Source organism: Anabrus simplex, chromosome 12, assembly GCF_040414725.1.
Source record: "Anabrus simplex isolate iqAnaSimp1 chromosome 12, ASM4041472v1, whole genome shotgun sequence".
NCBI classification, from domain to species: domain Eukaryota; kingdom Metazoa; phylum Arthropoda; class Insecta; order Orthoptera; family Tettigoniidae; genus Anabrus; species Anabrus simplex.
The window spans coordinates 4,234,761-4,260,733 of NC_090276.1; the positions used below are offsets into that span (position 1 = coordinate 4,234,761).

At 39.2% G+C, this 25,973-nt stretch overlaps 1 protein-coding gene across 2 annotated transcripts; it reads right to left on the bottom strand.

Annotated features, from left to right (window-relative positions):
- Window positions 1-1,186: 1,186 nt before the first annotated feature.
- LOC136884507 (zinc finger protein 160) lies at window positions 1,187-23,251 on the bottom strand. Of its 2 annotated transcripts, XM_067156725.2 has the most exons (3): window positions 23,137-23,251; window positions 22,453-22,827; window positions 1,187-4,511 (listed from the first exon to the last, which is right to left on the bottom strand). In XM_067156725.2, the coding sequence occupies exons 1-3, from the start codon at window positions 23,170-23,172 to the stop codon at window positions 1,566-1,568; spliced, it is 3,357 nt and encodes a 1,118-aa protein (XP_067012826.2). In that variant the 5' UTR covers window positions 23,173-23,251; the 3' UTR covers window positions 1,187-1,565. The 2 variants fall into 2 exon arrangements, with proteins under 2 accessions (XP_067012826.2, XP_067012825.2); XM_067156724.2 differs by lacking the exon at window positions 23,137-23,251 and having other exon boundaries at window positions 22,453-22,982.
- Between the last annotated feature and the right edge of the window lie 2,722 nt (window positions 23,252-25,973).

Below are 25,973 nucleotides of genomic sequence, written 5' to 3' on the forward strand. Positions count from 1 at the left end.
TTTTAATTCTCTCATCTAATAAAATAAAGCATATTAGATACAAAAGCACCCAAAATGATGGCGAAATCCGTTCATTTCTTAATCTTTCATTGTAATTTGGTCTCCGGTATACTGTTCGTAGTCAGTTTCTGGAAATCTCGTACCGCGCAAATTAGGCCTACATCGACTTTTAAAGGTTATGTTGAACTCGAAAACATGGTTTCGAATGTAAGTATCGATTCTTAAAAGTTCTCGAATACATTATATTCAATTCTGCGCGTCACAAATCCAATCAAATTGGAAAGATAAAAGAAATATCAAAACTTCAGAAATTACGGTTATTCGTGACCTTGAGGTCATCTGGAAAGTGCGCTCGCTGCACATGTCAGTACGAGTTTGAAATGATACCAATCATTTAAAATGTAACGTGTGCAAGTAAAACGACTGCGGTTTTTGGTATTTTAACACGAAAACGTAAAATTCCCAGTCTTACATTAGTAACAGTAATAGGCAATCCCAAGACCTCCCATGGCTGTTTTTTTTTTTTTTTTCAAATGTAATATGCAACATCTGTTTTCGTCTCGCTAACATAATCATGTACGATAATATAAAAAATACTGAATTTGTGTTAAGGAGCAGTTTCGATTCCTGCCTGAAAGCCCACTTAGGTCTGCAGTGCCCTGAGCAAAGTGCCGAAAACCCCTTCGGCAGTACGATCGAAAAAATGTAAATAAAACATCTAACCCTGGACATAATATGGACGTTTTATAAGTGCGAACATTTGACGAAACTCGTTCCGTCTTCACGCAGAGCTGTAGAAATGTGCCGTGTCTTCTAGCAATTGCTGTGGCCACTCTCTGCCCTATGATTTTCCGAGATTCTCTAAACAATACCAACCGAATGCGATGCTAAGATGGTCCCTTATGCAAGTTCACCGCCGATCGCCGAACGCCAAGATCCATAAATATGCCAGAGCCGTCCTTTCGTGAGATACAGTTTATTAAAAAACGATTGATCGAGGATTTGGCGTTGATGGGACTGGAATTTCTGGACGGTTGATCCGGGAAATCGTTTCTTCGAGGAACGGATAATGCGGGACTTTTACAACGTGATTTAATTACGATGCTCTCGGGACCACGTAATTTGAACGCATATTCCGGGAAAACGTACTTTCCGGGAACGGATAATCGAGGTTCCACTGTATATATTTTTATAATAACAAAATAATGATAAACTTTATACTCTTAATTTCCATGAAAATAAGAGCTACTCAACTGTCAACTGTAGAACTTAGAATTTGGTTAATATGAAAATCAACTTCTATTATAAAGCATTTAATTTGAAACACTGTATATTAACAAATAATTCTCTTATTTTAAAATCTTTGGTATAATTTGTATACAAAAAAAAAAAGCTACAACATTTTTTTTAAATCAGGCCAACAATATAAATTTACACCGTATAAATGATCATTTCTTATTGTACAATAATAGTAGATTGAGAAATAATCTCAGAGTGCTCGCAGCAGTGTTGAGATCAAGTAAGTGTTCGCTAAAGCCTTAGACTCTCCTTTCAATGGTTGATGGTTATTCTCGGATAATTTCGTGTTCTACTTCAGTGACTTGTAGATCTGGCTGAAAAATGGTATAGACGGTGCCCTGGGCTTCGTCAACAGCAATTTCTTGAAACTGGAGTACTTGCAAAGTAGCTGTGTGGGCTTCTTCCTCACCCTTGATGTCAGGCATTGAGGGGGCCATCATCCCAGCTTGCTCCTCTGTTGGCATTTCTGGCAGCTCGCTGGGCATTAACACCATCTTGTACTCGCACCTTTTCTTCTGCGAGTTGAGCATATCGTAATCGTTGTGCACTTTCGCAAGGTGGCGCGCTATCTTGGTACGAGTCGTGAAACCTTTATTGCACTGTTCACAACGGAAGGGGTACTGTTTGGTGTGCAGAATGACGTGTTTGTTCAACGTACTGGAGACACTGAACGTGAGCGAGCAATACGGACACTTGTAAGGACGCTCCCCAGTGTGAGCGCGACGTTTATGGACCGCCAGGATGGAGGTGTGCTTGAATTTCCGTTCGCAGATGTTGCATTTGTACGGCAAGGGATTGTCGTGCCACAGGCGGTGCATGCGGTACGTGCTGTTGGAAGAGAACTTGCGACCGCACAACTCACACATGTACCGCACTTCTTTGGTGTGCGTCGCCTTGTGCTCTTCCAGCACCACTTCCGAGTGCAAACCCTTGCCACAAATTTCACAATACACAGCGTATTTTCCTGTATGTACAGACATATGGTACTTCAGTCCTGATGGTGTCCTGAAGATCTTAGTGCACTGATCGCAAGGGAACTTTTCTTTATGCCTTTCATGCCTCTTCTCATGATCCATCAGCTTGACGGGATTTCCTATTTCCTTGCCACAAAAGCGACAATGAGGGTCCCTGTGGATGACATCTTTGTGCCTCTTGAGGCGGATTTCAGTCAGAAACACTTTCTCACAACTATCGCATTTGTAAACAAACCGTTCAGGATGGCTCAGTTCGTGAGCCTTGCAGCTGCGTTTGTTGCTGAAAACTTTGTGGCAGAATGGACACTGGTACGAATCTGGATGCCTGTCCTCCACATGTTTCCGCAAGTGCAACTTATCGATAAGTTCCTCGGAACACAGGCTGCAAGACACCGACCCGGAACGCCGCTCGTGATTCCGGAGGTGCCTCTTCAAGTTGTGGTAAGTCGTCAGGAACTTGAAACATATGTGACATTTGTAAGTTTTCTCAGAAGTAACAGGCCTGTTGGGATCGCCGTGAACCGTCTCCATATGATTCTTCAGTCGGCCTTCGGTGAGAAACTGCTTGTTGCAAATGTTACACGGTATTGTTGGATGGGACAGCTCGTGTTCCTGGCAGAGTTTCCGACTCTCGAAGCGTTGATCGCAAAAGGAACACTGATGCATCAGGAGATGCTGCACCTCCATGTGATGCTTGAGGGTCAGACGGTCATGAAGTACCTTAAAGCAATATTTACACTCAACTTGACCACTGGTGCACCTGTCATGTAACATGAGATGTCGTTTCAGGTTGCTGTGGGTTGTCAATACTCGTTCGCAGATGTCACACTTGTAAGTTTTCCGCTCAAGCGCTATGTGGCACTTAAAGTGACGTTTCATGTGAGTTTCTGATGGAGTCCTTAGACCACACAGGGAACAAACGTATATTTTTCTAGTGATAGAAGCATTGGGCTTCTTCTCGACCTCCTCTTGAGGAAGACTCTCGGCATCTTTGCTGGTCTCTTCTTCCATCTCGGCCGATTCACAGGTAAATGGGATCTCAGTACAGTCTTCTCTTCCATTACTGTATTCAATATCCATTTTAACATCATCCTCCGCGACGAGAGAACCATCCTCCAAGAACCTGAACAATTGGCTCTCTTTGTTCAAATCCTCTCGTTTAACAGGAGACTCTTGATGAAGTTCAGACTGAGTTTCGGACATGTAATTTGTAATGTCTTCTAAGGGCTCTTTCACCTCACTCCCTTCCTCAGTTATAATGTTCACGTCTGGTTCCAGAGCATTATTCTCTTCCTTGATACTTCTTTCTTTCTCTGCAGGACATTCCTCCTTTTCCTCTGCAACTGGCTGGGGAAGGGAAGACTCCTTGAATTCTGTTGCCTCTCCTGAATGCAGTTTCTCCAACAGATCTTCAACTTCATCATATTCGTCCTTCTTTGCTGGATCCAGTTCCTCGTCGGGCACTGTTAAAGTTTTGACGGCTTCAATTTTGACACTGAGAGGTTCTGCTTCCTCTTCAAGTGTGATCACTTCCTCTTCTTCATTATCACGGTGCGCTTTCACTGGTATATTTTTTTCACTGTTGTCCTCCACAGAATCAAGCCTATGGATTTGAAAATGGTGGACCAAACTTGCTCTGTTCTGGAAAGTTGCTGAACACAAGGAGCATCTGAACGTTCTATGAGTGTTCATGTGCTTTCTAAGGGTAATCTTATGCCTGAATTTTTTCGAGCATACCTCACAAGGGAAGAATTCAATTTTGACGTGCTTTTGCATGTGAACATCGAACACTCTTTTGTCTGAGTGCTGATACTTGCAGACATTACACTCATAGATGCGACGAGGCGGCAGGTCCTGGTTCATTTCGCTCTTGACGAGAGAGGGTCCTCCATGTCCCTTCAACACATGACTCTCTACCTCCTCTTGGCTCTCGAACTTCTGATGGCATTCCGAACACTTGTAGTAGATCTTTTTCGAGTGTAACTTTAAATGTAAAGTAAACTCATCCAAGCTTGACGAAGAGAACGTACAATTTGTACATTCGTAGTTGTCAGAAGGCCTGTGCAGCTCAACAGGGGAACCATTTTCCTCAAAAACATTGTTGTATTTCTCTTTCTTGATTTCATCCGTTTTCAGGAAACTGCCCTTCAATTCCGAGATGGAGGGCTTGATGTCCTTGTTCCAAGACACAGGGGGACTTGCACTTTCTTTGACAACAGGTTTGTTGGGAACTTCATCCTGAAAACAAAGATAAATATGAAGTTCATGTTTCAAACAAAATATCCTTCCAAAGTTCTAGCTTTTCAGGAATGCAACCAAACTTATTTTTCTATAAATATTATTTGCACATATTTTCTTAAGTTGGAATCAGATTAGAAGTGCTTGGTGAATACTGTAAGTGAAACTACTGAGTGTAAGCAACTACAGTGGAAAACGTCCATGCAAAAATACAATCAAGAGTTCTGAAGTTGGTAACAGTAAGTGGAGAATTTTACAATTATATTACAGCAGACTCTCGACTATCTGGCCTAGTTCCAAAAAGGAAAATCTCCGTAATAAAACAGGAATAACATTTACTTTGCCAAGGTGCTGCAAGCAGGCATCTGCTTCGATTATCCTATGAGCCGTATGCATAACACAAGTTGCGACATGAAAAACACAGATTCCCCCCTGCCCTGCTACCTGCTCTTTGTTTTGTCAGTTGTGTATCAGATGTCAACAATATACATTTGCTACTGTTTCTGGTTATGTTCATAAATTGTTTCTTGGTGTGCTTTGTTATATTTTTATTGAAGATTATGAAATAGATGAAAAATGATAATGACAATGGAGGAGAAACTACAAGCTATGAAGCAATGGGTAATGGTAAAAGACTATTGCTTTGGAGTTAGGAGTTTGGAAATGTACAGCTGGTGACTGGAAGAAAATATGAAAACCTACAACCTGTTTTCCAATCAACGACAGGGTCAGGGTTGGAATGAATGAAGCCCCCATCTTGCGGCAGTGAGAGGAATTGTGCTGACCGCCAAAGCCCATCGCACTCCTCCGGGACAATGATTAATGACTGATGGATGAAATGAAATGATATTAGAGAGTGTTGCTGGAATGAAAGATGACAAGGAAAACCGGAGTACCCGGAGAAAAACCTGTCCTGCGTCCGCTTTGTCCAGCACAAATCTCACATGGAGTGACTAGGATCTGAACCACGGAACCCAGAGGTGAGGTCGACGCGCTATCGCCTGAGCCACGGAGGCCTGACTGGAAGAAAAACAGAGCATAGATTGAAAAGTGGTGTGTTGCCCAAGCTAGTGGAAGTGGAATGGACGTAAGAAAAACCATGCTGAAAGCTAAGCATAAAGAAGTTTAGGAAGCTTTACTTGTTGTGACAGGAACACTTAAGCAATAAATAGCACCACAGAAAGAAAAAAATAACTGGCATTTGCCAGATTACTGCAAGTAAGGAGACTTTCGTGTTGGTGGTGGTGATTACTGTTTTAAGACGAAGTACAACTAGGCAACCATCCTCCATATAACGCTAATCAGAGAGCAAAATTGGAAAAATGAAGGTATCGGCCAAAGAAAGAGAAGGGCCACAAAGGTTGTGAAAATGAAAGACTCCCTAGGCCTCGAGTGCTCTAATGCCATCGGGGTCGGAAAAGAACAAGAGGACCAAGGGAGGTCGGACAGGATAGATGAAAGTGAGGAACCTAGCACAAGTGGAAGCAATGCCAGTTAGTGGGATGTAAAAAAAAAAAATATTATAATTCCATCCGGCTTTTATGTTAACCTTCCGCCATATTAAGTTGAATAGTCAGGGTCTACTGTATTTTCTCTGTCTTGTATCAATCATGTAATAGTTGGTAATAATGCAAGATTACACTGCTTTATAATTTGTAGCACAATGAGCCACTCCTTTCTTTCTCCATCTGAGTACAAATCAAACTTCATAAAACTAGCTCAAGGAAGAGCGATCAGAAATCACAACAATACAATGAATATGACAGAAGCATATTTATGAAATATTGTCAATATAATATTTTCTAACACACAACAATAATCTGCTTTACATCGCACCGACACAGATAGGTCGTATGGCGATGATGGGATAGGAAAGGGCTAGGAGTGGGAATGAAGCAGCCATATCCTTAATTAAGGTACAGTGAATGGTGGGGAAACACGAAAAACCATCTTCAAGGCTGCCGACAGTGGGGTTCGAACCCACTATCTCCCGGATGCAAACTCACAGCTGTGCGCCCCTAACCACATGGCCTGCTCGCCCGGTGTAATATTTTTTTGTCGTTCACATGGACTGGGGAGGAAACAAAGGGATGCAAGTAAATTTCTCCACTACACAGAAAAGAATAAATCATGGACATGTTTTTGGGCTTAGAAGGCAAGAGAGAGTACAGATTCTTTGGTTGTTCTCCTCTTAGTAGCCTCTTACAACATACCGGGGGGTAATCCTTTCACTCAACAAACAATGGAGATAAAGAGTTCCGATAAATAAAATAAATAAAATATGTAGCATCATAATCTATGTCTAAGAACATGGCATCAAGTTCGACATACAACAAAATGGTTGCTGATTTAGCACACCATTTTATCACCATAAATATTCGCAAGATATGCATTGCGAGAAATATTCTGCTGCCTTTGGTGACGCTACCACGTGTAAGGCACTTCGATGTGACCTACTGTTGATAAACTTCACCATAATAGGTATTTGATTTGATCCTGTATTGACTTGCCTAAATCTATTAAACTCAAAGGAATGCATGATGTTCCTGAAACATGAATGAATGAATAAATAATTTTTCAATTATGAAAAGTGTATTGACAAGGTGGACCCAACACACAAATAGTTTTTTTAATAGATTTTGATGTGACCTAGACGAAATGCCAGTCAAAGACAGTGGAAACTCATTTAAAACACAGTGCCATTTCTACCTACTGTATATAGGAGACAGAGTTCTGGCACATGATAATAACATGAGGAAGAAGATGACGAAGACTTATGATAGACAGGATGGCTCTGGTTGCCTAGTTATCATGGTGTCGGTTTTTGTGCATGCAAAACTGTCTACACTAAATTGATGATGTTAGATATACCCCAAAAAAATATATTAATATTAAAAACAAAACTAAACAAAAAAGTCCTTGAACTTAAAGGGAATTATACGGAAGTGGTTGTTATAGTGTTCTTGTATAGATCTGATGCCATTTTGGCTGCCTGCATGTCAATTTTTATGTTTCCTGGGAGCTGATTAGAAATGAATGAAGAACAGGTACTGGTAGTCTATCTAATTGAAGGAGGCAGCAAATGAAGATGTTCTATTGTGTTCACTCGTTTTTTTCCTTCTCTCCTCTTTCTGTACCTTCTTCTTCCACTGCTCTGACTTGTCACTGTGTTTGTTGTTTACATCCATGGGTATAACTTTCAAGGGCTCAACATGCGATCACCTGGCGGTGCTAGGCAAGCAACAGCAATCTGGCAGCCAGAGTATCCTTGTGATCTCCTGCCTACAATACATCAGAGCCCCCAAACACACACTTACAAAGCATTTAACTGCATTTGGAAATAATTTTCAATGCTGGAGACTTCAACCCAATATGAACAAAACTGTAGTGGCAGTTTCCATGTTCATAACAGAATAGCTAACAAGGATCTTACAATGTATTTTAATAACATTCTTTTACAGAACAACAGGTACATACGTGTTACTTTCGAGATAACACTGTCTTACAGAAAACATCTTCAAAACTTTGCTAGTAATGACAAAAATTCTGAAAATAAGATATAATATTAAAACACTACTTGTTCTAATTTTAAATGGGTAATTCTAAATTACACTGATGTGTTGTAGTATGAAAATATGCTTAGAATTAGCCATTTAAAATTAGAAGAAGTAGTATTTTCATATTATATGTTATTTTTATGACTTGATATGTTATTTTTAAAGTTATTTTTAATAAGATCAAGGTTCTTCAGCATCTGAAGATGACCCACACACAGGGTCAAAACCGGTACTGCAATGTAGAATGTTTTAAGTACGTTATAATAAATAATAATATTGATTAGGTGGAAAGTTCCAATCTTTATATTTGTGATCGTTGGAATTATCAATGCGGAAAATGAAGTTAACACATCATGAAATGGTTCAAGGGTTGGACAAACAACCAATTTTGAAATGGTAAAGGCAAAAGGAACTAATAATGCTGTTTTATTCCCAGGAACTCCAAGCAATCATGGGGATGTTCGCTTCCTCTCCTTCCTTGGAAGGAATGTTTCATTTTTATAATAACAGCTTTACATTGCACCGACACAGATAGGTCTTATGGCGACAATGGGACAGGAAAGAGATAGGAGTGGGAAGGAAGCGGCCGTGGCCTTAATTAAGATACAGTTCCGCATTTGTCTGGTGTGGAAATGGGAAACTACGGAAAACCATCTTCAGGGCTGCCAACAGTGGGGTTCGAACCCACTATCTTCTAAATGCACGGCCAACTCACTTGGTGAATATTTTATTGCTAATTACTTTATTGATAAAATTTGGAATCATTGTATGTCCTTCCCGATGAATATTGTAAATACAAAGTACTCAATAGAAAAGAGGAATGGTGGTGGTGGTGATTATAGTTTTAAGAGGAAATACAACTAGACAACCATCCTCTATATAACACTAATCAGAGAGAAAAAATGGAAGGGATCTAACACTTCGAAAATCATCTGCAGTTCCATTCGTAAAAATGTATACAGTGAAATACCTCACTTTGCATACCCCTATATCCTGGACACTCCTTTAGATTGGGCATACATTGAATTCCCCGTTTAATTCCCTATACATTTACATGTTCTAAATGCTCTGTACATTGGACACCCCTCCACTCCAGACATTGGATAGCCATTAAATGACAGTTTGGACAGGTTCAAAAAGTTTTGTTTTGTGTTTTATAATGGTTTAGTGCAAGCAATTTTGTCATTGAAAAGATACAAACAGACCTTTTTCCGTGATGGATTTATGTTGATTTATTTAAATTTCTTTTCAGTTGCCAGTTCCACTCCGATTTCCACTGCTACCAATTTTAATATTATTGGTGGAAATGTTATTTTAACTGAAGATTGGTGTTAGTTTTCATTTCTGATTAAAATAGTTGAAATATCAGACATTGTTTCATTATCATAAAATAATATTCCTAAAAAAAAGTGTCACTCACACTGGGACAATAAAGTGCCAAGCCACAGTATTCTGTGCAATAGTATTAAAAGTATGACTTTTGACCCTAAAAATAGCAACCCAAAAGAAATTATGCCTGCAAATCACATACAATGAATATTACTGAACCTTTCAAAGCTATTAATACATCATTCCCGTGAATGGTACGATTTCACGATTTTGAACAAACTTTCTAACTGCTCTCCCTTAAAATTAAGAAAATGTTGCTTGGCACTCTTTTGCCCCGACCCCTTCAATTGATGATTCTAAAGAGATGTGCCTTAGATATTCTTTAGAAAAGGAACATGCCTTTCTTGTGGCCTTATCGAAGGTTAACAGAAATTGCAGGAGTGCTAAACAAGTGAGTTGTTGGATTAGGGAGATCAAGTAGTGGAGGGGAGGGATGGGAGAGAAAGAAGGAAGTAGGAGGGATCATGTTCTATTAAGTAAAACAATCACTGGTAATAATTTTTTTTAATGTGTTCTGGAGGCAAAAACAATTTGAAGCTTTTAGCCAAAAATTATATTACACATATGCTGTTAAATTCAGAAATAATGGGCTTTACGTTGCACCGACACACATAGGTCTTATGTCGACAATGGGCTAGGAAAGGGCTAGGAGTGAGAAGGAAGCGTTCGTGGACTTAATTAAGACACAGCCCCAACATTTGACTCTTGTAAAAATGGGAAACCATAGAAAACAATCTTCAGGGCTGCCAACAGTGGGGTTCAAACCCACTATCTCCCAAATGCAAGCTCACAGCTTCGCGCCCCTAACCGCATGGCCAACTCGTTCAGTGATGCTGATAGTGGCAGTCGTTTTAGTGATCTAAGTGGTGGCAATGATGCAGCAGATGGTGCAGGTAACAGTGACATTATAGACATTCAAACAGAGTGGGCGGAATTTGGAATAGCGCAAAAGGTTCTTATTTACCACCGATGCTGGTTTGCATGAAAACTTTGAGGAGAACTCTGAACCCACAGACATTTTTGAGCATCTGGATGTAGCACTACATAAAGACCTAGACAGAACAAAGAAGAATTTCTGAGCATTTCTTTTCTGATGAACTGTCTGTTAGGTCATCAGCCCAGAGGCTGGTTGGATCCTCAAATAGCACCACCAAAGGTTATGCGGTTATAAGGAAACCCCAAAAACCAATGGCAGCACCAAAATGAGGCGTACTAGGCAAGATGAGGAGTGAGGTAGTTTGCCATTGCTTTCCTCGCTGGGTCAGAAAGTACTATTGCAGAACGACTGACCCTATGAGCAGCACTCTTCGTAACACTCAGATGCACTAGTCATGCTCTGAATGTCATTACTCAGCACTACCCATATCCCAGCAACTTCCATATTGTCACAGCCATGGATGTTGACTGGGACTTCGGTGGAAGCTACACTTTACTCTGGCCTGTGCCAAGAGATGGATGCAAAAGTACTGTATCCATCACGAAATGACACCAGGCAGTCTGATGAACTAGCAGAACTGATACATACATATGCATATTTGACAATTTTTATGTTTCATGTTAACTTTGCCCCAGTGAAAAAAAAAATGTTCATACTTGAGGAGAGAAAAATTACCAAAATAAATTACTCAACAGGTGAAAATAAATACTGCATTAGATAACATCAAGCCAGATTCAGGAAATCAAAATCATGTGCAGAACAGTTCCTGAACCTCAAAACTATTCACCCTTTGTGGAAATTTTGGTTGACTTCTATAAATCTTTTGATTCCATAGATAGACAATATCTCTTTCAGACCCTTACTGAATTGAGACTAAATAATAAGACCCTGAATCTCGTAAAGGCTACTATGACAAACACCAAGTCAAAGGTAAAATTCAGAGGGGAACTATCAAAAAGCTTTGATATCAGAACAGGTGTTTGGCAAGGGGATGAATTATCCCCTATTCTCATCAACTGCATGCTAGAGAAAGTTATTTGTGAATGGCCAAAAACTCTATCAGACAACTCGGGATTGAGAATCGGTTTCAAGAAGGACAAATTAAACATCAATTGCCTGATGACCTCACACTCCCAGCATCAAGTATGGAGGAAGTTACACACCAACACTCCTTCCTCAGTAAATAAAAGTTAAGTTAGGGTTGAGGATTGCCATTAGCAAAATAGAGTTCATCACCAACATCAGAAATGCACCTAACTCAATTCCACATGGGGATACAGTTATAAAGAAGACTGCATATGTCAGAGAATGGATAACCTCGAATGTCAGTGAGGATCTAGCCATGAAAGCCAAGTGTATCAAACAAGTCCAAATCCCTTACCCTTTGCCTCAGCCTTCAACACTATGAATCCGTGGAAAGATCTTCGGTACTGTATACATCAGAATGCTTGAACATGGACAAAAAGGGACAAGTAAGGAATCTGGAACTTAAAAGAACAAAAGATCCCGCAAAAAAAATCACATGGGCCCCATTAGAGAGGGAAGTAAATACAGAATCAGGCATTACAAGCTTTACCAAAATTTAGAGAGCATAACATCAGAAAGAGGAGTCTTATTTTCTACAGTCACAGTCAGAATGGAAAACAAGAGACTGACCTCAAGAATCTTCAACACCATTTCTAGAGGGAAGAGGACAAAGGACGGACGAAAGTGGTTTGAAAAGACCTGGAATTTTTAGAAATTGATCGAAAGGCTATATTCAACAGGGATAAATATAGAATGCTGATCAGAACATCCAACTAGTCACTGACAGCTAAAACATTGCATCCTGGAGTGGGAGTGAAGTGGACTCAGGAAAGGAAATCAACCCACAGTGCAAAGGTGAACAAATACTGAGCTAAGAAGAAAGCTCACCAGAGAAGAAATTCTTGGTTTAGGGGTTAATTATTGTGTTGATGGGATGGCCGTAACTCATGAGGATCACTGTTAAGTACGTAACTGTTAATATAAGGAAAAGATTTTAATTGGGGTAATCACATAAACAGGATTGTAAATCAGGGTTCCATGTGGTTAAGAGCACGCAGCTGTGAGCTCGCATTCGGGAGATAGTGGGTTCGAGTCCCACTGCCAGCAGCCCTGAAGATGGTTTTCCGTGGTTTTCCATTTTCACACCAGGCAAATTCTGGGGCTGTAGGGCCTACGTTAATTAAGGCCATGGCCGCTTCCTTCCCTTTCCTATCCAATCGTCACCGTAAGACTTATCTGTTGCAAGTAATCAACTTCATTTTCCGTATCAAAATTTAATCACTAAGTTTTACAATATTTAAAATTCTTCCACCGTTTTGATACTGTTTTTTGCCTTTGGCAAAAAAAAATTATTTGTCAACAGTACATGTTTCGTTCCTTATTTAGGAACATCCTCAGCTGTTATTGTAGCTTAGGTGAATTGCTAAGATTTAAAATACATTAATTTGCAGGTACGGTACATTGATTCATTTGAAAACTACTGAAAATACCAATTAAATTAAATGATATTAAAAACAATGTAGGGGTTAGTGTGTTAATAATGTGAGAGCGGATGATTACATAGTTGGTCAGCTTAAAAACTATGTCTATTCATTTGAATAGTTGTTAAAAATTTCATTTTGTTACATTAAAAAAGTCTGTTTGCGGTTAAAAGTTTTTAAAAATATTTGACTTCGTAACACTGTTCAAATTATTGAATTTTTTTTTTATATCTTCTGTTCCTTCCAGGTAAGGTGTTATATATTATGAGTTTGCTTATGGTGCCTTTGATTGAGTCTAATGTGGAACTTTGAAGCTGATTGCTGAACAATATTTGTGAATGGAGCTTCGTTTCAATTTCTTGCTATGGTAGACTCCAATTCTACTATGACCCTGGAGGGACGTTTGTTGCTGCTTTGCGTCTACTATACAAGAAATAAGGAACAAAACATGTACTGTTGACAAATAAAAAATTTTTGCCAAAGGCAAAAAAAGTATCAAAACGGTGGAAGAATTTTAAATATTGTAAAACTTAGAGACTTATCTGTGTCGGTGCGACATAAAGCCAATTCATTTTTTTTTAAATGAGGGTTACAGATCTCTTCATATAGTTATAGGGATATTTAGAGGTTGTAGTAAGGGTGTAAAGAGCCTCCCTGGCTCAGACGGCAGCGCGTTGGCCTATCACCGCTGGATACCGTGGTTCAAATCCCGGTCACTCCATGTGAGATTTGTGCTGGATAAAGCGGAGGCGGGACAGGTTTTCCCTGTCATCTTTCATTCCAGCAACACTCTCCATTCTCATTTCATAGCATCTATCAGTCATTAATATATCACTTTAGGAGTGGTGACCCCATCGTACTAACAGCCTATATATGCTTCATTCATTACATCCCTGACCCGGTTGATGACTGGAAAACAGGTTGTAGGTTTTCATTTTAGTAAGGATGTAAAGGAGAAGGCATGTAAGTCACTGGTAACACCCCAATTAGAGGATGGTTCTAGTGTATGGGACACTCACCACAATTACTTGATACAAGAACTGGAAAAGATTCACAGGAAAGCAGTGAACTGTTCTGGGTGATTTCCAACAAAAATGTAGTGTTACAAAAATGTTGCAAACTCTGGGCCAGGAAGACTTGGAAATAAGCTGCTCGACTAAGCGGCATATTTGCAAGAAATCAGCTTCATTTCCCGTAAAAATATTATTTACATTAAATCAATAAAAGTATATTTCCACCTTTTTGATACTTATATTTACTTTAAACAAATTAATTATTTATAGTACAAGTTTTCTTCCTTGGGAACATCTTCAGCTATGTTACAATGCATAGGTGAAATTACAAAGAATTTATCATCTTCTCAAAAAACATCCTAAAAAGTACCTGGTTATGCTTAAAAACAATATGAATTTAAAAAAGATAAAAATATTTAAAATCTGTTCTCTTCAGCTGCTCTTTTCCAAGGTGAATGTTGTCGTTTGGTTTAGTTTTATAAAAATGAGTCTCTTGGATTCTGTTTATTGCGGGATTCCTGAAGGTGATTGCTGTCTTATTGTTGTTATTATGAAAATATCTTGTTATTTCGGCAACATACTGTGTCCTTGGAGGGGTCAAGCAGCAATTGACGCAGCTTTCTGTCTTATGAAATAACAACATTGTTGGAAAAGAGCAGCTGAAGATAACAGTTTTTTAATAAAAACGGAACATCGACAAGAAAAAATTATTTTTCAAAAACTTTTTAAATAATAAACAACAAGGAAAACAGTGAACAAAAGTGCTGGAAACCAAAAAAAAAATTTAACACCTGTTGAAGTGAATAGAAATCGTTTTAAAATAGATTAGAATATAGGTAGATCCATTTCCCTTCACATTTCACTGTCCCACTCAACTCTCCTCACAGATTTTAATTATTTTTATCTTTTTTAAATTCATATTGTTTTTAAGCATAACAAGGTACTTTTTATGATGTTTTTTGAGAAGATGAAAAATTCTTTGTAATTTCAGCTAAGCACTGTAACATAGCTGAAGATCGAAACAGACTTTCAACGTATTAGGTCGTGTTACGCCGGCTGGCCATTTTTGTTCTGTACTTAACATCTCTTCAACACGTACTACATGTACGTAACATGACCTAACTTTACAATACAATACAAGTCTGTTTCGATTACAATGCGGTCGTGAAAATTCAATATTCATAGCTGAAGATGTTTCCAAAGAACGAAACATGTGCTATAAATATTATTAATTTGCTTAAAGCAAATATAAGTATCAAAAAGGTGAATATTTACTTTAATTGATTTAATGTAAGCAGAATGATTTATTTGAGCTGTCAGTGGAGAGATGGCTTGGAATGACTTTAGTAGATGAATAAGCTTGAGTGGAGTTTTTAAAAGTAGGAAAGATCATAAAATGATGATCAAGTTGGTATTCAAGAAGACAAACACTCTTTTATAGGAAGTGGTGGTGGTGATTGTTGTTTTAAGAGGAAGTACAACTAGGCAACAATCCTCTATATAACACTAATCAGAGAGAAAAAAAAGAAAGAGGAATTAGGGATTGGAATAATTTATCAAGGGAGATGTTTGATAAATTTCCAACATCATTTAATAACACAGAATTTGCCACCTGGGTGACAGCCCTAAATGCAGATAAATTGTGACTGATCGTCATTCACAGTCCGTTTGTGTCTCCATCTACCGGTTTGTTTTGAACTATGTGGTGTTCACTGGCTTTGTAGGTTGTTTATGAAGCAGTTCGGGATTTGCTCATACATGATTTAGACCAATGGTTCTCAACGTGGGAGGCGCACACCCCCTGGGGAGGCGTGGTGAGCGATGAAAAACACACACAAATTTGCTAAACAGTAAAATGTTGTGACAAAGAAAAGAATTTACTACAAAAAGTTATCTTCATCACCGCTAAATCATACGCATAGAAAAGAGTTTTTACTAAAATTATTATACTTAACAAGCTTCTTGATGATTGAAAGTTAGAAACTTCATTTTGTTCCATATTGAACTGGGATTACAGAAAATGAAAATGTTAAAGGTCCACCTTTTCAATACCATGAATGTTTATTGATGTGAATATATATCACATAACGTTTAAAGAAGGTTGGTACTAGTTTCGACACTCATTGCGCGTCATCATCAGCCAACAAATCAATTGAACAAAATGCAACTTATCAAATAGCAATATATAACACATGATAACACCTACAAGACAAATGTTAAACTATGACTAGTTGTCATAGCTGCTGTCATGTGTTTTATGTGTCAACTAGTCATAGTTTAACATTTGTCTTGTAGGTGTTATCATGTGTTATATATTGCTATTCGATAAGTTGCATTTTGCTCAATTGATTTGTTGGCTGATGATGACGCGCAATGAGCGTCGAAACTAGTACCAACCTTCTTTAAACGTTATGTGATATATATTCACAACAATAAACATTCATGGTACTGAAAAGGTGGACCTTTAACATTTTTATTTTACTGTAAGCTTCTTGATGACACTCAAAATCTACCATTAAATTTGTAAAGTGAATCGAAAAGCTTGATTTCAGATCCTTGAAAACCGAAGTTGGATGCTAGTTTCCAGACATTTCTTCGGATAGCTGGCAATTTCAATTAACATAAAATCCATTCAAAATAGAACTGGATTTGATTCCTCAATCCCTTCAGGAGCAGGCAATCGACCTAAAATGTGATTCCGAAGCAAAAGCCGAGTTTCTAAATTTGACAGTTGAAAAATTTTGGTATGGTTCATGTTTGTGGGTTACTGTAGTCACGTCCTAGTTCGTGAACCATGGGCAACGGCTGAGTGGCCTAGTAAGTGGTCCTGAGAGTCGGGATACCAGTTGCTATGGAATGGGAGTGGGCATCTCGGACATATTCTGAGTCGTGGTCTTCCTTGTGCTCAGGCGGCTAGGACTATACAATCACCGGTGGTCCATAACCCGTTAGAGGAGAGATCCTCACTTGGACTATGTGCAAGTAGGGCAGCATCCTGCTTCATGAATTAACCGAGCTCAGAACACTTTAAGCAAGCCTCGGACCTATGGGAGTAATGGAGTCCCACTCCCATTTGACAGGCGAGGGACTCCTTGGAAACAACTTGGCGAACGAAATGGAATTCGATGGGGAGCTATCAATATTAATGGGGCTTATGGAAGAAAGAAAGTAGAACTGGCTGAGTCAGCAAAGAGGATGCATCTGGATATGCTAGGAGTAAGTGATATTCGGGTAAGGGGAGATAACGAGGAAGAGATAGGAGATTATAAAGTGTACTTGACGGGTGTTAGAAAGGGAAGGGCAGAGTCTGGGGTAGGGCTCTTTATCAGGAATACCATTGCACGGAACATAGTTTCTGTTAGGCACGTAAATGAGCGAATGATGTGGGTAGATTTGTCAGTTGGAGGAATTAGGACTAGAATTGTGTCCGTGTATTCACCATGTGAGGGTGCAGATGAGGATGAAGTTGACAAGTTTTATGAAGCATTGAGTGACATCGTAGTCAGGGTAAACAGCAAGGATAGAATAGTGCTAATGGGCGATTTCAATGCGAGAGTTGGGAATAGAACTGAAGGATACGAAAGGGTGATTGGTAAATGTGGGGAAGATATGGAAGCTAATGGGAATGGGAAGCGTTTACTGGACTTCTGTGCTAGTATGGGTTTAGCTGTTACAAATACATTCTTCAAGCATAAGGCTATTCACCGCTACACGTGGGAGGCTAGGTGTACCAGATCCATAATAGACTATATCTTAACAGACTTCGAATTCAGGAAATCTGTTAGGAATGTACGAGTTTTCCGGGGATTTTTCGATGATACAGACCACTATCTGATCTGTAGTGAACTAAGTATCTCTAGGCCTAAGGTAGGAAAGTGAAATCTGTCTGTAAACGAATAAGGGTAGAAAATCTCCAGGACGAGGAAATTAGACGGAAGTACATGGATATGATTAGTGAGAAGTTTCGAACAGTAGACATTAAGCAGGTTCAGGATATAGAAAGTGAATGGGTGGCATATAGGGATGCTGTAGTAGAAACAGCCAGGGAATGCCTTGGAACAACTGTGTGTAAAGACGGGAAAAGGCGAACATCTTGGTGGAATGATGAAGTGAGAGCAGCTTGTAAACGTAAAAAGAACGCTTATAAGAAATGGCTCCAAACAAGGGCCGAGGCAGATAGGGAGTTGTATGTAGATGAAAGAAACAGAGCGAAACAAATAATTGTTGAATCCAAAAAGAAGTCATGGGAAGATTTTGGTAATAACCTCGAAAGGCTAGGTCAAGCAGCAGGGAAACCTTTCTGGACAGTAATAAAGAATCTTAGGAAGGGAGGGAAAAAGGAAATGAACAGTGTTTTGAGTAATTCAGGTGAACTCATAATAGATCCCAGGGAATCACTGGAGAGGTGGAGGGAATATTTTAAACATCTTCTCAATGTAAAAGGAAATCATCCTGGTGGTGTTGTGAACAGCGAAGCTCAAGGGGAGGAGGAAAATGATGTTGGTGAAATTATGCTTGAGGAAGTGGAAAGGATGGTAAATAAACTCCATTGTCATAAAGCAGCAGGAATAGATGAAATTAGACCTGAAATGGTGAAGTATAGTGGGAAGGCAGGGATGAAATGGCTTCATAGAGTAGTAAAATTAGCGTGGAGTGTTGGTAAGGTACCTTCAGATTGGGCAAAAGCAGTAATTGCCCCTATCTATAAGCAAGGGAACAGGAAGGATTGCAACAACTATCGAGGTGTCTCACTGATTAGTATACCAGGCAAAGTATTCACTGGCATCTTGGAAGGGAAGGTGCGATCAGTCGTTGAAAGGAAGTTGGATGAAAACCAGTGTGGTTTCAGACCACAGAGAGGCTCTCAGGATCAGATTTTCAGTATGCGCCAGGTAACTGAAAAATGCTACGAGAGGAATAGGCAGTTGTGTTTATGTTTCGTAGATCTAGAGAAAGCATATGACAGGGTACGGAGGGAAAAGATGTTCGCCATACTGGGGGACTATGGAATTAAAGGCAGATTATTAAAAGCAATCAAAGGCATTTATGTTGACAATTGGGCTTCAGTGAGAATTGATGGCAGAATGAGTTCTTGGTTCAGGGTACTTACAGGGGTTAGACAAGGCTGTAATCTTTCACCTTTGCTGTTTGTAGTTTACATGGATCATCTGCTGAAAGGTATAAAATGGTAGGGAGGGATTCAATTAGGTGGAAATGTAGTAAGCAGTCTGGCCTATGCTGACGACTTGGTCTTAATGGCAGATTGTGCCGAAAGCCTACAGTCTAATATCGTGGAACTTGAAAATAGGTGCAATGAGTATGGTATGAAAATTAGCCTCTCGAAGACTAAATTGATGTCAGTAGGTAAAAAATTCAACAGAATTGAATGTCAGATTGGTGATACAAAGCTAGAACAGGTCGATAATTTCAAGTATTTAGGTTGTGTGTTCTCCCAGGATGGTAATATAGTAAGTGAGATTGAATCAAGGTGCCGTAAAGCTAATGCAGTGAGCTCGCAGCTGCGATCGACTGTATTCTGTAAGAAGGAAGTCAGTTCCCAGACGAAACTATCTTTACATCGGTCTGTTTTCAGACCAACTTTGCTTTACGGGAGCGAAAGCTGGGTGGACTCAGGATATCTTATTCATAAGTTAGAAGTAACAGACATGAAAGTAGCAAGAATGATTGCTGGTACAAACAGGTGGGAACAATGGCAGGAGGGCACTCGGAATGAAGAAATAAAGGCTAATTTAGGAATGAACTCGATGGATGAAGCTGTACGCATAAACCGGCTTCGGTGGTGGGGTCATGTGAGGCGAATGGAGGAGGATAGGTTACCTAGGAGAATAATGGACTCTGCTATGGAAGGTAAGAGAAGTAGAGGTAGACCAAGACGACGATGGTTAGACTCGGTTTCTAACGATTTAAAGATAAGAGGTATAGAACTAAATGAGGCCACAACACTAGTTGCAAATCGAGGATTGTGGCGATGTTTAGTAAATTCACAGAGGCTTGCAGACTGAACGCTGAAAGGCATAACAGTCTATAATGATAATGTATGTATGTATGTATGTATGTAAAAATTTTGGTTAAACTATTTTTCAATATACCCACAAGTTGTTATGGAAGCTGCAAGGTTGTTGGTGCAGTTTTCATCAACATATCTATGTGAATCTGGATTTTCTATGCTGGCTTACATCAAATCAAAATACCGAGCATGGCTAGATGTTGGAAGTGATCTGAGGTGTGCACTATCACAGTTGGAACCAAACATTAAAAAAGAAAAACAATGCCAACCAGCCCTCTCATTAATCATTAATTCTGTTATTACAAAATAAAATCAAATGATGTAGTATGAAATGTTAATAGCACGCAATCGACCTAAAATGTGATTCCGAAGCAAAAGCCGAGTTTCTAAATTTGACAGTTGAAAAATTTTGGTATTTACTGTAATTTGTTTTATTCTCTGGTTGTCTTATTCACGACTTTGTTAAATGAATCCATTATAATGATTACTTTGAAACATGTAATATTATGTATTAAGCACTCATAATTAATAATAATAATAAAATCATTACAAAATATTTTTTGAGATATTAACCCTAACAGAAAAGTAGAACTTGTGTAAATCAATAATTCATTAGGGGGGGGGGGGGCATGAAATAATTTACTGATACAAAGGCGAGCACAGGCCCACAAACGTTGAGAACCACTGATTTAAACCAACTGAGGGACACCAACAGCCAGGTGTGTCCAGATCAATCGAGTGTCACTAAAGGTTACAATAGGCTAGCTCACCATAATCTCTTATAATGACAACTGGAAGAAAGCTCATGGGGTGTTAGCCACATCCTGCACTACTTCTTGAGCATTAATGAAGTTCAATAGTTTTAACTTAAAAAAGACAGATGTGTTCTGGGTAGAACTTCAGAAAAGGTGTGGTGCAAAGCAAACACAATTTAAGAGGTGATCTTACCTTGCATTACATGTAGGAAACATAGAAGTGTTCACTGCCACTGCTACGGACCCACCAACCCATCTTAAACAGTATCTTTAATTTTACAGTAAAACATCACAAAACGGAGGACATTTTCCAATGCTGAAATGAAATGGCCTATGGCTTTTAGTGTCGGGAGTGTCCGGGAACATGTTTGGCTCGCCAGTTGCAGGTCTTTTGATTTGACGTCCGTAGGCACCTGCACGTCATGATGGGAATGAAATGATGATGAAGACGACATATACACCCAGCCCCCGTGCCAGCGAAATTAACCAATGATGGTTAAAATTTCCAACCCTGCCGGGAATCGAACCTGGGACCCCTGTGACCAAAGGCCAGCAAGCTAACCATTTAGCCATGGCAGACTCCAATGCTGAAATTGTTCGGTATAGCATCACTTCCATAATTCAACATACACACAATATTTAACTACCAACTGGAGAACACTGAAAACTTGTAAACAGTACTTCTGGATGTAACTTATACACTGTTGTTATTGCTAGTATTATTAACGAGACCAATGGACTGTCCCAAAACAGTGTTCAGGGCCCCAACCCCTTCAAGAAGTTCTTGATTAAGCACACCTGATGTGTTAGCCAATGGTTTTTTTGTCACTACCTAGGAAACGCACAGACCAATAAAGCATACGACCTCTTCACCCAACCTTCACACAGATTTTTTCCAACACTGTGTCTCTCTCTACTCCCTCCCCAAGAAAGTGACAAAGGAGTATGGCAGGGGGCACAGGGGTACAAGAAAGCATCGTCTTCCATGCCTGCTATAACGCGCTCGTCTGGGACTTTTACTGAAATTACACCATTTTCTGCATGGGACATTCTTGTCCCATTGGTCCTTCTAATGTTAAATGAAAGTTGTAGCTTCTCCTTGTGGAGAATTATGTTATGATTAACTGAAATTAACTATCTGTGACAGGTTAGGATATAATACAGTCCAAGAGGAAGCAGCGTCTCAGTTCAGGCAGTAGGCCTATAGTATAATTCATGTCGAATATATGTAACGCACCTTTTCTTGAGGAGAGAAAATGTACCTATAAAAATTAACCTAAAAAATTATTTTAGCTCAGATACAAGGCAAGATAGCAAGAGATGTGTGCAGTACAAAGGCATGATGGTAACCAACAAAAAAAAAATTACACATATATCAGATCTGACATTGCTCAAAAAAATACCAGTTAAGTTACCTACTGTGTCAGAACAACAATCCTGTAGATGGTCTCTATGAGTGAAATGTAATTTCCTTTTTTTTCTTCTTCATTTTTTTGATATGATCAAACCACAGTTCATTAAGAATCCTTTAAGAGAAGCGATGGCCTGGTAACTGAATGCTCCTCTATGAAATAGAAAGCATCCCAGAAAGACATTTACTGTCCCCAAATATCCTTTCCTGGGGGATCTCAGAGGAAGCCCCTTCTTTAGTTTCATTCAGATCTTGTTTTGAAACCTTATAAAACATTAATAAAGACCTACTAAGTAAGCTGTCAAATCATAAGCAAGTTTGGATAGATTCCAGCTAATTATTACCTGAGCTTCAATACCATCATTCAAGTCTTCAGAAATATCCAGCTGCGTGCTAGCACCGAAGTCATCCAGTTTATATTTCACTTTCAGGTATCCAGTCAGTGCCCTTTTCACCTGCTCTAAATCGTACTCTAGTTTGTCGAGAAGATTAATAAGGGAATGACAACGTTTACACAGCATATCCGAGACGGCTACTATTACCATAAAGCTATCACCCATCAGCTGTCCTATTTTCGTAGGTAACCCAGTATTAGTGTATGGAGTAACTCCCATTAATAATGGGATACCTTTCCCACATATGAACTCGTCACATACAAAGCACTGAGTTGCAGATAACATACTGACGTTTCTCTTGAATACGAGGGGTGTAGACATCCTCTGAAAAAGAACAGGATTTTTCATTTTAATTAATGTGGCGAGGTAACGTGAAACTTTTATTATTATAACTAACATAATAACATCATATGGTAATTAATAAAAATCATCAAATCCATGCGACTTCGGATGACCGATCAACAACACGGATCGCCCAGTCATTCATACTGTACTCGTAGTAAGGATGCTTTCCTTCGACACGAACAAATTAGGAGCCGTTTTGGTGGTGTGAAGGAAAGGAGCTCCGAGTCAGGAAAGTAGCAAATCTTAAGCTTACGGGGAGAACACTCATTTTAAACAAAACTATTTTACCATTTGGGTGGATTTTTTCGCTCGTCGTTTGCTCATTGCAACCACAAAATATTTCAACTCGTTCTCAAATGCGGAAAACTATTATTCCCAACAGCTACTATTCTCAGCAGCCATTTTTAGATGGAATAAGACCATTCAGCAGTTGATTGGCTGAATCTCACGACGTAGTTCAAAAAATTGACGTTAGGGTTACTCCACAAGAGAATGGGAAAACTTTGCTTATTTCACGAAACTGAATCAAATTATCTGAATTTTTTTTCTTGTGTCTGTATACATTAAGATATCTTCATTCACAATACATTAATGAGATAGATCATGCAATAATGTTATACACTATATCTTACCTAAACAATGTTATTGACATTTTGTATGTTTTCGTACACTGCTTGCTACAGAATTCCACAATGTACCAAATAATAGCCAATAAAATAAAATCCCATATCTTTGTTTGAACGCATTGTTCATTCAATACGAGACAGTGCGTTGTGACCATTTCTTCTCTAACCTAACCGCCATGTTGTTACAACAACGGGTGTTCATATAACAGGAGTCTTTATAAACCTCTGTACAATAGCACTCAACGCTATCGAAGTTGTGTTATTATATGTGTCAACATTGGTCAAATGTCCATTAGTTGCCTACGACGTACCGTACTATAATGCCCTCAGTGGCTGAGTCCTGAGTCAGCCCTAACCTTTCCATGTGGCGAGCTTTAAGTGAGAGTAAACGGAGGGTCTTGCTAAGCTACTGTCATACAGTAGCAGAGTGGGCTACAGTGGCTGTACAGATTATTTAGAATAATGTGGAGGAAGAAAGAGATCCCAGAAGAGTGGAGAAAGGATTTTAATTATCCTGATATTTAAAAAAGGTGATAAAAAGGAATGTAATAACTACAGAGGGATCACCCTTATTCCCCATGTAGCTAAGATATTTGAGAGAATATTGGAAGGAAGACTGAGGAGGAAGCTAGAAGAAGAAATGGAAGAAGAACAATATGGTTTTAGGAAAGGCAGATCGTTTGACCTAATAATAATAATAATAATAATAATTGTGTGTGGCTAGTTCTAGCCGAGTGCAGCCCTTGTAAGGCAGACCCTCCGATGAGGGTGGGCGGCATCTGCCATGTGTAGGTAACTACGTGTTATTGTGGTGGAGGATAGAGTTATGTGTGGTGTGTGAGTTGCAGGGATGTTGGGGACAGCACAAACACCCAGCCCCCGGACCATTGGAATTAACCAATGAAGGTTAAAATCCCCGACCCGGCCGGGAATCGAACTCGGGACCCTCTGAACCGAAGGCCAGTACGCTGATCATCGGACATCGTTTGACCTGATCTTTACATTAAGACATATGATGGAGAAAAGATGGGAGTTTGGAAAAGACATAGTGATGATATTTATTGACACTGAGAAAGTTTATGACAGTGTGCCCAGGCAGTTGGAATGGGACACATTAAGGAAAACACAAGTTAAAAGAGTGAAAGTGCAAATGATAAAAGCTATGTACAAAAATTGTGTTAGAAGTGTGTAGACTAGTATAGAAAAAACAAAATGTTTTAAAGATGAAAATGAGTTCCAACAGGGAAGTGTACTATCCCCCATACTATTCATCATAGTCATGGATGAAATTCATAAGAACATTAAACAGAGATTGGGAAGACAGGCAACAAAAGCCATGATGTTTGCAGATGATATAGTGATATGGGGTGAGGAAGTGCAAAATAAGTAGATGTTTGGAATCAAGAGATAGAAAAATTTGATATGAAATTAAGCACAGAGAAAAGTAAAACAATAGTGATGAGAAGGGGAAGGAAGGAAGGAAGAGGAAAGATAAAACTGAATGGTAAAATTCTGGAAGTGGTCAAAAGTTTCAAGCACTTGGGAAGTGTTATCACAGAAGACGAAAAGATAACCAAGGAAATTTGAAAAAGAATACAGCAAGAAACCAGCTTCTACCAGAGTGTAAGGAGTATTTTGTGAAACCAAGACATCCCGAAGAAATGTAAGAAAGTATTATATTCAACCTATTATGAACCCATACTAATCTATGCAGCTGGATCGTGGACTACAACAAAACAAGAGGGGAGTAGAATACAGGCAGCGGAGATGAAATTTCTAAGAGGTATCGAGGGCAGGACCAGAAAGCATAGAATTAGAAATGAAGAGATAAGGAAAAGGACAGGAATCTTGAAACTTCAAGACAGAATGGAAACAAAAAGCTTAAGTGATATGGGCATACGATGAGAATGGGAGAAAAGAGAGTGACAAAAAAACTTTTTCAGAGAAGTTAACAGGAAAGAGACCACGAGGAAGACCTCGAAAGGGGTGGACAGATACAGTGTGGGAGTGCATAGAGAAGGGGAGGAAAACCAGAAGATGTGCTTAAAAAAAGGAAAAGAGTGGTGGAGAGACAGGCAGCGATGGAGGTCCTAGATTCACAACACGACTCGAGAAGCTGGAAACGAAGATGATGATAGTTGCTGTACTTCCGTGGTTTCATACTGCCTTCAATTCTTTTTAGCAAATTAAAAAACGTTCATGGTATCCCCTGCCTATCATAAGAAGTGACTAAAAGAGTCCCAGGGGCTCTTAACTTGGGAAGTGTTGGTTGGCAACCACAGGGCCCTCAGCTGAGTCCTTGCATTGCTTCCACTTACTTGTACTAGGTTTTTCACTTTCATCTATCCTATCCGACCTCCATTGGTCAACTGTCTTTTATTGGCTGATACCTTCATTTTTCAAAGTGTCAGATCCTTTTTTTCTCTCTGATTAGTGTTATATAGAGGATGGTTGCATAGTTGTACTTCCTCTTAAAACAATAATCACCACCACATTTTA